The 15,610-nt window shown below is 43.8% G+C and overlaps 2 protein-coding genes and 1 long non-coding RNA gene across 5 annotated transcripts in view; 1 reads left to right on the plus strand and 2 right to left on the minus strand.

Annotated features, from left to right (window-relative positions):
* The window catches only part of ZNF674 (zinc finger protein 674), a 43,440-nt gene extending 32,715 nt beyond the window's left edge, over positions 1–10,725 (minus strand). For all 3 annotated transcript variants that reach the window (XM_050775635.1, XM_050775634.1, XM_050775633.1), the window contains exons 1-4: positions 10,630–10,725; positions 10,084–10,196; positions 9,756–9,867; positions 7,201–7,244 (exon numbers count right to left, since the gene is read on the minus strand). In XM_050775635.1, the coding sequence (XP_050631592.1) occupies positions 7,201–7,215 (15 nt within the window). In that variant the 5' untranslated portion in view covers positions 7,216–7,244; positions 9,756–9,867; positions 10,084–10,196; positions 10,630–10,725. The remainder of the gene's footprint in view (positions 1–7,200; positions 7,245–9,755; positions 9,868–10,083; positions 10,197–10,629) is intronic.
* Positions 1–15,610, minus strand: part of SLC9A7 (solute carrier family 9 member A7) — a 1,149,612-nt gene that overhangs the window by 932,703 nt on the left and 201,299 nt on the right. The window lies entirely within an intron of this gene.
* Positions 10,629–13,466, plus strand: LOC126945693 (uncharacterized). The gene is made up of 2 exons (XR_007722528.1): positions 10,629–10,885; positions 11,723–13,466. It is a non-coding gene; the product is annotated as an uncharacterized LOC126945693 (long non-coding RNA).

Consider the following 15,610-nt stretch of genomic DNA (forward strand, 5'->3'; position numbering starts at 1 on the left):
CAGCCTCCCAAAGTGCTGGAATTACTAGTGTAAGCCACCGCACCCAGCCTTAGAGATTTAAATGTGTACAAGATAACCGTAAAATAGATCAAAGTTTTTATAATTTTGTAGTGGCTAAAAGCCTTTAAAAAAAAAAAAAAAGTCTCACTCTGTTGCCCAGGCTGGAGTGCAGTGGTGTGATCTCAGCTCACTGCAACCTTTGCCTCCCAGGTTCGAGTGATTCTCCCCCTCAGCCTCCCAAGTAGCTAGGACTACAGGTACCCACCACCACACCCAACTAATTTTTGTATTTTTAGTAGAGATGGGGTTTCACCATGTTGGCCAGGCTGGTCTCAAACTCCTGACCTCAAGTGATCCACCCGCCTCGGCATCCCAAAGTGCTAGGATTATAGGCATGAGCCACTGCTCCCAGCTGGCTAACAGCCTTTCTGAGCAATCCCCAAATTCAGAAGACATACAATCACAGACTGATCAACATGACTGCCTAGACATTAGAAATTTCTAAATAGCAGAATGAATTTTTTGTTTGTTTGTTTTTGGAAACAGGGTCTCACTCTTGTTGCCCAGGCTGGAATGCAGTTCACAGATCACTGCAGCCTCAACCTCCTGGGCTCAAGCAATCCTCCCACCTCAGCTTCCCTAGTAGCTGGAACTATAGGCACGCACCACCACACCCAGCTAATTTTTGTATTTTTTTGTAGAGACAAGGTTTTGCCATGTATCTCAGGCTGGTCTCAAACTCCCAAGCTTAAGCAATCCTCCTGCCTCAGCCTTCCAAGTGGTGGGATTACAGGCATGAGCCACAGCACTTGGCCAAAAATTATAATATTATGAAACATCAATATCAAAGTGAGAAAAGTATTTGAAATATACAAAACAATGGGCTAATCTCCTTTATACACTAAAATTCTAACAAATCATTATGAAAAAGACCACAACCTAACATACAACTGAACAAATATAAAATAAATATACAACTTATCATGTATTCCTTTCATATTCTTAAATGCTGAAAAGGTTGATAATACTTAGTACAGTCAAGTATGTGGAAAAAACACCAAAGAAGTTATAAACTATTTACAGCATTTTGGGGAGGAACAATTGGTTAATATATATCAAATTTTACATTGCAAATACCGTTTAACAAAGCAATGACCTTTCTAGGATTTTACCCTACACCTTTAACACATCAATAAGAAAAGACAGCCCAACAGTATGAATAAAATACTCATAGCAACAGAAATGTTAGAGGCCTAGAAACACAAAAAGATTATAAACCTCACTAAAATTCACATATATGCTCATTAAACAATAAGATACTGTCTTTTATCCATAAGAGTCACTGCTGATGAAGAATATTAGAAATTAAATACTCTCATATAAAGGATGATTGATACATAATTTGACTGTACCTATTACAGGTATTTGTTTCTTACTTTAACCAGCAGTTGCATTTACAGGACCCTATCCTAGTGAAATATTTATGTGTACTTAAGGATGTCCAAGGCAGTCCTATTCATATTAGCAAAAAGTAGAAGAAAGCCCTAAAAGGCCTGGCACACTGGCTCACGCCTGTAATCTCAGCACTTCGGGAGACCAAGGCAGATGGATCACTTGAGCTCAGGAGTTTGAGACCAGCCTGGGCAACATGGAGAAACCCCATCTCTATAAAAATAAAAAAGGGCTGGGCGCAGTGGCTCATGCCTATAATCCTAGCACTTTGGTAGGCTGAGGCAGGCGGATCACGAGGTCAAGAAATCGAGACCATCCTGGCCAACATGGGAAACCCTGTCTCTACTAAGAATACAAAAGTTAGCTGGGCGTGGTGGCGCACACCTGTAGTCCCAGCTACTCGGGAGGCTAAGGCAGAAGAATCACTTGAACCTACGAGGTGGAGGTTGCAGTGAGCCAAGATCGTGCCACTGCACTCCAGCCTGGCAACAGCGAGACTCTGTCTCAAAAAAAAAAAAAGTTAGCCGGGCATGGTGGTTTGTGCCTGTAGTCCCAGCTACTCAGGAGGCTGAAGTGGAAGAACTCCATGAGCCATGAGCCCAGGAGGCTGAGGTTGCAGTGAACTGAGATCGTGCCACTGCACTTCAGCCTGGGCAAGAGAGTGAGACCCTGTCTCAAAAAAAAAAAAAAAAAGAAAGAAAAAGAAAAATAAAGAAAGCTCTAAATGTACTGTGTTCCTGGGAACCCCCAAATGGTAGAACAACAGCTGTCTTACCAGGTGACATTGCTTATGAGAAAAATAACTCCTGATTGGCAAATAATCTGCATATGGACTAGGACGAGACAGTAGTTAAATAAATTGTTCCATCTATACTCTGGAACTGTCATGATAAAAATTGACTCACACAGGATGGGTGCGGTGGCTCACGCCTATAATCCTAGCACTTTGGGAGGCTGAGGCAGAGATCAGGAGTTTGAGACCAGCCTGGCCAACATGGCAAAACCCCATCTCTACTAAAAATACAAAAATAAGCTGGGTGTGGTGGCGCGAGCCTATAATCCCAGCTACTCGGGAGACTGAGAAAGGAGAATCTCTTGAACCCGGGAGGTGGAGGTTGCAGTGAGCCGAGATCGCACCACTGTACTCCAGCCTGCAGAGCAAGACTTCATCTCAAAAAAAAAAAAAAAAAAAATTGACTCACACTCACACATAAGGATGCCTGGGATACTTTTGTCTAAATGAAAAAACAAACAAACAAACAAACAAAAACAGCAAATTTCAGAAAAGCATAGTAGGAGCATATTTTCATTAAAAACAACCCATGCAAAATTTTGTGGTTTTGTATCTATATAAAACAAAAAATATCTGAAAGGCAAACAGTTAGTAGAAGAGGACTGAGACTGGGTTCATTCGTTGGAATACAACAAAAAGGGAGGAATAAAAATCAGCCCTGTTTTCCTGGCTTGAAAACTGGAAAAAGTAAATATCCACTCAAATAGCATCACATTTTTTTCTTCTAAATTGCCTGCCTTATCTTTTTGACTCCTTTCTACCACATTTTTTTTTTCGTTTTTTAAATCATTGTTCATATTACATACATAAATCCTCTGTGTATTATATGCATAGAAGGTATTTTCTCTCAGCTTCAAATATGTCTTCTGACTCTACAGGTTTTTAACATTTACAGTCTAACCTGACAATATTTCCCTTTATGATTTCTGGGTTTTCCATCTTCATTAAAAATGTTTCTTGCAGGGCCAGGCACGGCGGTTTACGCCTGTAATCCCAGCACTTTGGGAGATTGAGGCGGGCAGTTCAGCTGAGGTCAGGAATTCAAGATCAGCCTGGCCAACAGGGTGAAACTCCGTCTCTACTAAAAATACGAAAATTAGCCGGGCATGGTGGCGCACACCTGTAGTCTGAGCTACTTGGGAGGCTGAGGTGGGAGAATTGCTTGAACCCGGGAAGTGGAGGTTGCAGTGAGCCAAGATCGTGCCACTGCACTCCAGCCTGGGCCACAGAGGGAGACTGCATCTCAAAAAACAAAAACAAAAACAAAAACAAACAAAAAAAAACGTTTCTTGCACTGCACAAAGTTATCCTCCTAAATTTTTACCCAATTTTTCAACTATATATTTAGGTCTTCAACCAATCCAGAATTCACTTTTACATGATATAGAAGAGTCTTTGCTTCCATACAGACAGAGACTCAGCTGTGTCACCACCATTCAGTAACCACTTTTTCCACATAACGGAAATCACATTTTTATAATCTTGACTCACAGAATCCTATATAAGCAATAAAAGAAAATCTAGAAGTCACAAAAGATTGTGAAATTAGACCACATTAACAAAATGTAAGTGTCCACTCCCCAAACTTAATAAGACAAGTCAAAACAAATGAAGTATGAAAAAATATTTGCAACATATATGATAGAGATCTTATTTACTTGAGTTAACATAAAGAGCTAGCATCCAGCAATCAAATTAATTCCACACCCAAGAGAAAAGGAGGCAAATTACTAGAACAAATAATTGAAATAAAGAAGTACAAATGGTGGTTAAAAAAATGAAAAGAAGACTGGGCACAGTGGCTCACACCTGTAATCTCACCATACTGGAAGGCCAGGGTGGTAGAATTGCTTGAATTCAGGCACTGGAGAACAGCCTGGCCAACACAGTAAGACTCCAACTCTACAAAAAATTGAAAAATTAGCCAGGTGTGGTGGCATGTACCTGTATTCCCGGCTACTTGGGAGGCTGAGGTGGGAGGATTGCTTGAGCCTGGGAGGTTGAGGCTGCAGTGAGCCATGACCACACCACTGCACTCCAGCCTGGGCAACACAACAACACTCTGTCTCAAAAAACAAATAGCCCAGTGCAATGGTCCCACCTGTAATCCCAGCACTTTGGGAGGCCAAGGCAGGTAGATCGCTTGAGCTCAGGAGTTAGAGACCAGCCTGGGCAACATGGCAAAATCCTGTCTCTACAAAAAATACAAAAATTAGCCAGGTGTGGTGGTGCACGCCTGTGGTCCCAGCTATTCAGGAGGCTGAGGCAGGAGGATCACCTGAGCCTAGGAGGTCGAAGCTACAGTGAGCTGTGATCATGCCACCATACTGTAGCCTGGGTGACAGACTGAGACCCTGTCTCCAAAAAACAAAGAAACAAAAAATATGAAAAGACACTAATTTCAGGAAATGTGAATTAAAATGCACCACTCTTTTATCCTGCATCATGGCAAAAATCAAAGCATTGGATAATGCACTGTGATTGCCCACTTATGGGAAAAGGCATATACTGCTGCTAGGAGTACACATCAGTATATTCTATTTAGAGGGCAATTTGACAGTTCTGAATCAAAATTCATGATGCACATGAATCTGACCTAGAAATCTCACATCTGACATACTCACATGCAGGCAACGGAATGTACTGTACATTGCTATGCTGTTTATAGCAGCAAAAGACTAGAAATACCCTGAATGTTCATCACTAGGAGAAAGGTGAATAAATATTGGCATTCCCATGCAATGAAACACTAAGCAGCTGCTTTTGCAAACAAGGTAGACCATTGGTTTTAAACACTGGATACTTCTCTCCCCTAGGGGATATTTGGCAATGACTAGAGACACTTTGGTTGCCAAAACTGGAGGAGGGATTCTACTGGCACCTAGCAGAGATAGAGGCCAGGGACTCTGCTATACATACAATGCACAGGAAAGCAGCCACAACAAATAATGATCAGAACCACAATGACAATAGTGCTGCACTAAGAAACCCTAGGGACAACTAAATACAAGTAAAGTGGAATGATCATGAAGACAAGACCAAAAGGACCAGAATGAGCTCTAATGTGTTAGAGAAACGGTGTGTGAGAGCAAGAGCTAGCACATACAGGAGTGAACAAAGAGACTCATACATCCTGGCTGGGCCTGGTGGCTCACGCCTGTAATCCCAGCACTTTGGGAGGCTGAGGCAGGCGGATCACAAGGTCAGGAGATTGAGACCATCCTGGTTAACATGGTGAAACCCCGTCTCTAGTAAAAATACAAAAAATTAACCGGGCGTGGTTGCAGGCGCCTGTAGTCCCAGCTACTCGGGAGGCTGAGGCAGGAGAATGGCATGAACACGGGAGGCGGAGCTTGCGGTGAGCTGAGATTGCGCCACTGCGCTCTAGCCTGGGCAACAGAGCAAGATTCTGTGTCAAAAAAAAAAAAAAAGATTCATACATCCATACAGATAAGCATACATATTCTCTGAAAGACTGTACCAAAAAATGAAGGAATCTTGAGGATGGGAAAATTATTTTTTGCCTTTTCTTAAACAAAGCTTTCATTTGAATTTTTACTATGTGTATGCATTACTTTTAAATGTTCAATTTATTAATGCTCTATTCAGAATATTTTTACATTTTAAGATCCATGTTCTTAAGGGAAACTGGTCTACAATTTTCTTTTTTGTAGCATCTTCCTCAAATTTCAGGTTAAGTGGCTTCACAAAATGAATTGGGTACCTTTTCGTCTTTAATAGCCTGGAAAACTGGAACACAGAAATTATCTGGTCTTTACATTTAGTGAAAGGAATAATTATGAAGGATTTCGGAGGGCAAATTTAAGTCTCAGTACCTTTTAGTCAAAACCTGACTACCAGGTATAACCTCCATAAACACTGGTACTACAGAGCAAGCAGATACAGAGAAAGTTGTTCATGAGGCACTGTTTACAATAGTAAAAAGAAATTAGGCCAGGCATGGTGGCTCATGCCTGTAATCCTGACACTTTGGGAGGCCGAGGTGGATGGATCACCTGAGGTCAGGAGTTCGAGACCGGCCTGACCAACATGGAGAAACCTCGTCTCTACTAAAAATACAAAATTAGCTGTGCGTGGTGGCACATGCCTGTGATCCCAGCTACTCGGTTGGCTGAGGCAGGAGAATCGCTTGAACCTGGGAGGCAGAGGTTGCAGTGAGCCGAGATCGCACCATTGCACTCTAGCCTAGGCAACAAGAGTGAAACTCCGTCTCACACACACACACACACACACACACACACACACACACAGAAATTAAAAACCTAAATATCTGTGAATAGAAAAAATAGTTACATGATATATCCATACTATGAAATAGGAATTAAAACAATCTTTATATATTAACAAGGAACACCACCCAGGATATAATCAGGTTCAAAAAGCAAGATAGGTATGTGAATATGATGCCATTTGTGTAAAAGCATAAAAAACAATACATATGTATATGTTTTTAGTTCATTAAACTGACATAAATGCATCTACCTCACAGTTTCAACCAACTGTTAACAGTGGACATCTCTAAGGAGGAATGTGGTACCAGGGGGAGAAGAAATAGAAACTTTATTGGCTACTAGTTTCTTCTATGTACATTAAAACATTATACACAAACATATTCTCTTAAACACAGTAAAAAAGACCAAGCGATCTAGAAGTGAAGAGGCAAAAGCAAGATGAATCTATGTATTTAAACAATTCTTCTCTGAGAAGGAGAAGATGAGGTACAGTTTCTGGAAGAACAAGTAAAGAGAAGTATCTTTTTCTGTTTTTCCTCTCTCCTGGTGAGGGGAAGGATTAGAGAAACCAGAGGCTGAGGACAAGTTGAACAGAAAACAGCCAGAGAAGAGTGGATAATTGGTATTTTCAAGTGTATTATATAGATTCCAAACTTTGCCTCAATTTCACTGGAAAAAAAGTAGGGGTACATTAGAACTCACCTGGGACATGGCCATCTTGTTGTGCTCCGGCAAAGGATGGAGATCTATAAAGACAGAATTAGAAAGGTTGAGTTCAGTGGGTGTAGACATAAGATCATCATCACCACCCTAATAATAATTACCTTTGCACCCTGGGAAGAATGATCTAAAAATAAGGCCTGGTAGCTTCAGCCTATTCCCATGGGATGCTACTAAGATCATGTGGGTTTTGCGCATGAAACTTTGTCTCACTACTAAGATCATGTGGGTTTTGCGCATGAAACTGTCTCGCTACTAAGATCATGTGGGTTTTACACATGAAACTGTCTCGCTACTAAGATCATGTGGGTTTTGCACATGAAACTTTGTCTCCCTTACTGGACAGATGCATGACTTGTGTCCAAGGTCATCTAAATGTCAGAAACCAGTAACAACTTAACATCTCCTTTACCTCAAGAGTTCTATTCCTAGCACAAAGATGCAAAATGTTACTGTTGTCATTTCCACTAAAAAAATGTGCCTATAATCCCTGCATGTGGGGAGGCTGAAGGAGAGGATTGATTGAGGCCAGGAGTTCAAGACCAGCCTGGGCAACATAGCAAGGCCTTGTCTCTACAAAACTAAAAATTAAAAATATTAGCTGGCGTGGTGGTGCATGCCTGTAGTCCCAGCTACTCAAAAGGCTGAGGTGGGAGGGTCTCTTGAGCTGAGGAGTGCGAGGTTAGTGAGCCATGATCACGTTCCTGCACTCCAGCCTGTGTGAAAACGTCAGAGCCTGGCTCAAAAATAAACAAAAAATAAACAAAAAACTTGGAAGCAACTAAATGTGCAGCAAAGGGGACTCAGTAAAAAAATATGAAACGTGCAAAACAAGCATACTACACAGGCTTTAAAGATGGTTTCTGAACTTCGTTTTCAGTTCCTGGGTGTTTAAAAGGAGGTTCCGGCACAGCAACTGCAGTGTGATCTCATTTTTGTTAAGCAATATGTACAAATATGAAGTCTCAAACAGCATTTATTCTTTTTTTTTTTTTTTTTTTTTTTTGAGACAGTTTTGCTCTTTTTGCCCAGGCTGGAGTGCAGTGGCATGATCTTGGCTCACTGCAACCTCCACCTCCTGGGTTCAAGCGATTCTCCTGCCTCAGCATCCCAAATAGCTGGGATTATAGGCATGCACCAACATGCCCAGCTAAGTATTTTTGTATTTTTAGTAGAGACAGGGTTTCACCATGTTGGTCAGGCTGGTCTCGGACTCCTGACCTCAGGTGATCCACCTGCCTTGGCCTCTCAAAGTGCTGGGAATACAGGCGTAAGTCACCGCACCTGATCTCAAACAGCATTTATTCAAATACTGACATTGGTTACATTGATTGGTGATTTTAATTTCCTTGTTTATTTGCATTTTGGACAATGAAAATTAATTACTAATGAAACAAAAATTAAAAATTATTAAAAATCAATTCTTATCAAACAGAGCCCTAGAGGTGAAAAGACCCTCTGCAAGTGTGTATGAGTAGGATCTCTTGATGTGGTTTGGAGGAAGGAGGCCAACAAGGGCTCAGAGGGCTGCAGGGGAGGAGAGGTGTGGGGCTGGGTGGGTAACAGCCCAGCACTGTCAGTTCTGTGAGGGGTTGAAAACCACTGTGCCTGCTCCCCTGCATCTGCCTCTTTAACTGGCCACCTACCCTGTTCCCACCCCACCACTTCCTCCTTTCCCACGATTTGCATTTTGATTGCCATGCTCCTCCTTCTTTGGCAGTTTTTCAAAAGAAAGTTCCAGCAAGGAGCTTCTGTGCAGAGCAACCATTTCTTACTTCAGCAATCACTGTGATACCATCAGGACAACAGGGTTCAGCTCCGTGTAGGTTAACAAGTCATGTCCTCAGACCTGGTTTCATTAAGCTTCTAAATAAGGCAGCAGAGCTGGATGACAGTGTACCTAGAGACTACTCTGAAATTCTATAAACTAAAAATATATTTTCTGCACTTTGGTCAGGATGAAGGGACACTCGCATTTCCCCTGGAAGCAGGTGCCTGGTTGATGATGTGGGGCTGACTCAAATTCAGAAAAAGCCAATGGCAATAGAAGGAAGCACGGGGGTGCACAAATAGGTGTGCTAGGAGAGGCCAATCCTCTGTGGCTGGCTGTGATCCTTTCTAGCCTCATCCCGCCTTTGCAGGCACTACAGCAGGGCACCTGCCCCATGGCGGGGGTACCCATGCCTCCATTCACCTGTGACTTTCACCTGTCCCTCCTCCAGTAGGAATCAAACTGCACTGTCATATGGTCCTGGATGGCACCTGGAAGTTGAGCCAGTTTGCTCTGTCTCAGCTGAAGTGAGGGACAAAGGTCACTACGGGTCCAGCTCTTCTAGGACCTGCTGTCCTGTGAACCTTTCTCTGCCCTGAGGATCTGGGTCTGGACTCTGGGCTGAGGCTTCTCCTCCAACTCGCCTCAGCTCAGCGTACCTCTCTTATGTCCAAGGCGGCAGGACCAAGGGATTCAGAGACAAACACACCCCAGCTGGGGCCATCACTATAGCACCAGATCTCTGCCTGTGACCCAGGGAACTCACCTCCTCCTGGGGCCTCAGCCTAAGTCTTCTGAGACTAAGTGAGGAAGCCGGGGCACAGATAAACTGGAGTCTGAAGTCGGTGTAGCAGTGGTCTCAGGTCTGCACTCTGACCCTTGAAACACAATGACCACAGGAGACTCAATTAGCAACACCTATGCTCCCTTCCATGCAGTGAAGTTGAGTAAAACCCAAAGGTTTTTACCCAACAGAAGAGGGACAACGCCTCATTCTAGCTTTAAGAGTGAATTAACATTCATGCACAGCTCAATTATCCCCAGTGACAAAAACCCTGCCTTCCTGAGTTCGGGCTTTGGAACCAACTGATCACCTGCTGTGCCACTTTCATTCACTGAAGAAATGAGTGCCCTCCATGAGCCGGTTCTCCGTGCTGCAAATCCATCAGTGAACAAAATTTCAAATTCCCAGTTCCAGATTTCTAGTCTGGAAGAAGAGACACACAGGAAATAATAAACATGATAAACAAAGTACAGGAAAAGAAAAAGAAAAAGGCTCCCTCAGGTTTGCTACCTACGTGACTTTGGACAGGCTGCCAAGCCACACTGTGCCATTTTCTCTCTATAGCAGGAAAATAATCATCGTAACACCTCACAGGGCTCCTATTAATGTGAAACGTTTGCAAGAGTGCCTGGCAATTACCAGGGGGTGAGGATACAAGCGCTGAGTGACTCAATCAGTTAGTCAGTCGTTGGCCCCGAACCTCGCCCCCAACACTCACGCCCACCGTCCGTGTCACTCAACCCCCACAAGGGCGCTCACCCGTGGCCCCATGACCCCACGGCCCCGTAAACTCCCGTCATTCCTCCCGTCCCCCACATTCCCCTATCCAATCCATCACCACCCCCGTCCCGCTTACTTCACTGCCAAGAGCCTGAAACCTCAGGGGCGGAAGACCACAGCCAGTGTGAACGAAGCGCCACTCTGCGGGTCAGCCGAGCATTTCCGCTTCCTACTGCCCCCTGGGAACGCGAGGTCAAAGCAATGCGCACGCGCAGTGACTTGAAGGCGGGGCAACAAAGGGTACGGCCGATATGGTGCTCCTCAGCCCGCGCTTCAATGGTTATGACAGTGTTAACTCTAAGGGGAGAAGGAATGTGTGACCATTAACAACGGTGAGTCGTACAAAAGGCTCGGGGAGGCGTATCTGGGCGGAGACAGGCGAGAGAACTCCGCGCGGGCTTTCCAGTGACCAGGTCCCCGCCAGCTCCGAAGCCGAAATGCCTTCTTCCACTTCATTATCTTGCAGTGGACGTGAGGTGTTCCCACCCCTCTGTCCCCAAGGCCACTGTTTCTGTCTTCCGCTCCTGGGAATAAGAAAAAGAGTCGCGCCTCTGACATCAGTGGCAGCTCCGGAGCGCGGCCCTCTAGGGTCCAGGCAGGCCACACGGAGCGGGGCCCCAGGCCTCGCTCGGAGCGTCCTAAGAGCAAGAGGTCTGGCCCAGTCGGGGAAGTGGCCTGGAAGAGGGGCCTTGGAGCCGGGCTACAAAGCCAGCAACCTCCCGAAATGAGGGAAAAAAGCCTCATTCTGATTGTTCTCTACCCAATGGAGGGGCTCTGGTTCCTAGGATCTTACACATGCTGGGAGAATCTGGGTTTTACTTTTTAGCGGAGAGGTGTTTTCTCCGAGAATGCCAGCCAGTGGTAACACAGCCCGCTAAAAAGGCCTGTAGTGGCCTTGAGGAAAGTTTTCTGTTTCCTGTCTGGGTCTGGGAGAAAGAGACCAAGTGTGTTCTCCATGCTTACTATGCCTGCCTGGTCACCAAGCAGGCCTCCTTGGGTCAAGTATGACAGAGTCTCCCTCAGGTACACAGCAAACCCTTATGTGCTGGAGCCAGCTGGTGCCAGACACTGTTCATAGATGTGTCCAAGACATTTGTGGAATCTATCAGACACGTATTTAATTTCCATTTGAACATGAGTCTTTTTCCTCTTTCTCTTTCTCCTGTCAGGTTAACTTGCATTCCCCAGATAGTTTGGATGAGTTACAACCCAAATCTGCAAACTCAATACAGCCAGACCCTGGGAAGTGACCCTCTCCAAGCCTCCTGTACAAGTCCCAGGAAAAGAGCCTGTTTTCCCTTGGACACGTGAGCAGTGAATTACTGCTCATTCAGAATTACATGTCATGTGTTACTGATGGTCAGGTTTAGATACCAACCTATTTCTAGAGGAGAGGTGATTTGATAACCTTTTCAGATATCACTATCACTAGGCAGAAAAGGGTTAATACTATGACAGTGTCCTGAGGACAGTAGAGAAACTGCAAACTGCAGAAGTACCTGATCTGTGGCCCTGGCCAGCATCTCTCCATATCCTGATTCTGTAAGATCAAGTGTTTATGCAGAAAGAGAAGGGACCGATGATTTGAATGTGACCAGATGTATGGCACGCCCTTATTGCCATGCCAGCATTTGCTATTCATGATGTTAGTATTCAAAAATCAAGAAACACTCTGCATGGGCCATTGGTGTCTACTAATCCGTTGGAAGAAAAGACTGGAATCCACCACTTACTAGCTCCTTGGGCCTCAGTCCCCTCTCTTCTGCCATAACTAAGGACCACCTAATCTAGATGGCTGCTGTTATTGTTCAAAGGAACATCTTTAGAGCCTCAAGCCCAGGAATAGTCCATGGCAGGCACCTGGTAAATGTTAGTTTTCATTGTCCTCTCCCAACACTATGAAACATGCAGCACTCTCTGCAACTGCCCCTGTGGATTTCCATAGGCAGGAGAGCATCTAGTGTTGAGTGGAGCTGGTATTCTCAGAAACGAAGCCCCTTTCCTCATTTTGTGCCAATCTCTTCAGTCATTTGTACCCTAGTAGTATAGGGCTTTGTCAAAGTCACTGTCATCTAATGTTAACAGTTGTTTTTGCCAGATGACTTTTCAAAAAGTGACTGTTAATGTGATAAAAACACTGCATGTAGCCAATTTTTTTTTTTTTTTTTTTTTTTTTTTTTTTGAGACGGAGTTACTGCTCTTGTTGCCCAGGCTAGAGTGCAGTGGCATGATCTTGGCTCACTGCAACCTCTGCCTCCCAGGTTCAAGTAATTCTCCTGCCTCAGCCTCCCAAGTGGCTGGGATTATAGGCACACGCCACCATGCCCAGCCAATTTTTTTGTATTTTTAGTAGAGACAGGGTTTCACCATATGTTGGCCAGGCTGGTCTCGAACTCCTGACTTCAGGTGATCCTCCTGCCTCAGCCTCCCAAAGTGCTGGGATTACAGGTGTGAGCCACTGCGCCCAGCCAACTATTTTCTTATTTGTTATATATTTATTTTAGAGATAGGATGCCATTATGTTACCCAGTCTGGAATGCAGTGGCTAATTAGAGGCATGATCATAGCATACTATGACCTCGGCTCAAAGGACCCTGCAACCTTAGCCTCCTGAGTAGCTGGGACAAGTGTGCACCACCACAGCTGACTAATTTTTAAATTTTTTGTAGAGATAGGGTCTGGCTATGTTGCCCAGGCTGGTCTGGAATTCCTGGACTCAAGGCCTCTTCCTGCCCTCAGCCTTCCAAAGTGTTAGGATTACAGGGTGAATACCCACACCCAGCCAGTGTGAATTTTCTAATGCTGAGTAAGTTGTGATCCAGAAGTAAATGTATCTGCAAGCTGATTTAAATTGTAGATTTTCTTCTCATTGTGTATTTTCTGATGTTGAATAAAGTCTGAGTATTAACTAAAGTTTTTCCTTCTTCTTAAATATGTAAGAATTGTCCTCAAAATCTCCATTCTTGAGCACAGTAGTAAAAATATTTTTACATACATTGTATTTCAAGGGTTCTGCATAAACAACTTTGTTTTATTGTGACTAAATTTATTTGGGAATTTTATCAAATATATAATACTGAGATGTTCTCATTCCTTTTGTGAAAATGGTCTGGTTTAAAAACCACTGCCTTCAAATGAAAACCACTAGGTTTCTTATGCTTGCCTCGTCTTTTCTCTGTTTTTCTTTCATTTTTTAAAAATACATGTCTTTGGCCGGGCACGGTGGCTCAAGCCTGTAATCCCAGCACTTTGGGAGGCCGAGACGGGCGGATCACAAGGTCAAGAGATCGAGACCATCCTGGCTAACCCGGTGAAACCCCGTCTCTACTAAAAAAATACAAAAAAACTAGCCGGGCGAGGTGGCGGGCGCCTGTAGTCCCAGCTACTCGGGAGGCTGAGGCAGGAGAATGGCATAAACCCGGGAGGCAGAGCTTGCAGTGAGCTGAGATCGGGCCACTGCACTCCAGCCTGGGCAACAGAGCGTGACTCCGTCTCAAAAAAAAAAAAAAAAAAATACATGTCTTTATTTTTTTATACCTAAAACAGTGGGTTTTTAAAATGTGATATATGTATGCATTGTGTAATGATTACCACAATCAACTAATACATCCATCACCACCCATACTGTACCTTAGATCTGTAGAACTTGTTCATCTTAGAATGTTTCTACCTTTTAGGTCGGGCATGGTGGCTCAACGTCTGTAATCCTAGCACTTTGGGAGGCCAAGGTGGGTGGCTTCCAGAGCTCAGGAGTTCTAGACGAGCCTGGGGAACATAGTGAAACCCTGTCACTACTAAAAATACAGAAAATTAGCCGGGTGTGGTGGCGCGCTCCTGTAGTCCCAGCTACTTGGGAGGCAGAGGCATGAGAATCATTTGAGCCTGGGAGGCAGAGGTTACAGTGAGCTGAGATCGCGCCACTGCACTCCAGCCTGGGCGACAGAGCAAGACTCTGTCTCCCCGCCCCAAAAAAGAATGTTTTTATTTTTTGACCAACATCTCCCCATTTCCTGCCTCCCACTCCTGCATCCCCAGTCCTTGGTAACCACTGTTGTACTCTCTGTTTCTGTGAGTTCAACTTTTTAAGATTTCACCTTTAAGTGAGATCATGCAGTATTTGTCAATCTGTGTGTAGTTTATTTCATTTAGCATACTATCTTCCAGGTTCCTTTTTCCCTCTGTGTCTCAAGTCCACCTTTGCATTGTTACTTTCTTTTCTGAAATGAAAATGGTGTTGTGGCTACTACGCATGAGTATCCTAGGTAGATACCAACTATGGGCTTTGTAGTATCTGGATTAGCTGTAATGTACATGTGAATGGTGACTAGTAAAAAATATATAATAGGAAAAATGATGCACTTCGAAAGCAAGAATACAAGTATAAATAAGCCCCCTAAGAAGGTTGGACATCATCTATATAAAGGAAAATAAACTGTACTCCTTAGTGAAGACTTAATACTGTAAAACCCAAATTGTCCCCAAGCCTAATTGATAGATTTAAGGCAATTTAACCAATATGCTAAATGGGATCACGGGCCTATAGTACAATTATACTTCATTTTAATTGGCAGAAAAAAAATATATGAACAACTAAGAGTATTTGGTGGATAGAGGTAACGTGGGAAGACTCATCTTACAAGATATTAGAGGGCATTATAAACTAAAGTAAATAATGTGGCATAGAGCAGAATTAAAGAGATCACTGAAACAAAAAAAAAAATCCAGAATCAGAATATATGGAATGTGGAGTCCTAATAAGTAAGCAACAAGAAGGAAGGGGCCGCAGGTGAGAGAGAACAGTTGTTCTATAGATGGCTAATTGCAAACAACCTGCTGGCACACATCCTGTTCCCAAATCCCTTGTTTTGCACATAGCCTTTCCAGCACAACCTTATACAACTTAAACCTCCAGCCCCTGCCTCTCAGACAGCCTTTTCTCTGCTGTGCCGCCCATTGAACCCTTGCAACGTATCTTCATACTTTCTCTGATAAATCTGCCTTTCTTTACCTATGACTGTTTTGGCAAAATTCCTTTACTGTCCACAATACCATCCCCA

Source organism: Macaca thibetana, chromosome X (genome assembly GCF_024542745.1).
Source record: "Macaca thibetana thibetana isolate TM-01 chromosome X, ASM2454274v1, whole genome shotgun sequence".
Classification (NCBI taxonomy): Eukaryota; Metazoa; Chordata; class Mammalia; order Primates; family Cercopithecidae; genus Macaca; species Macaca thibetana.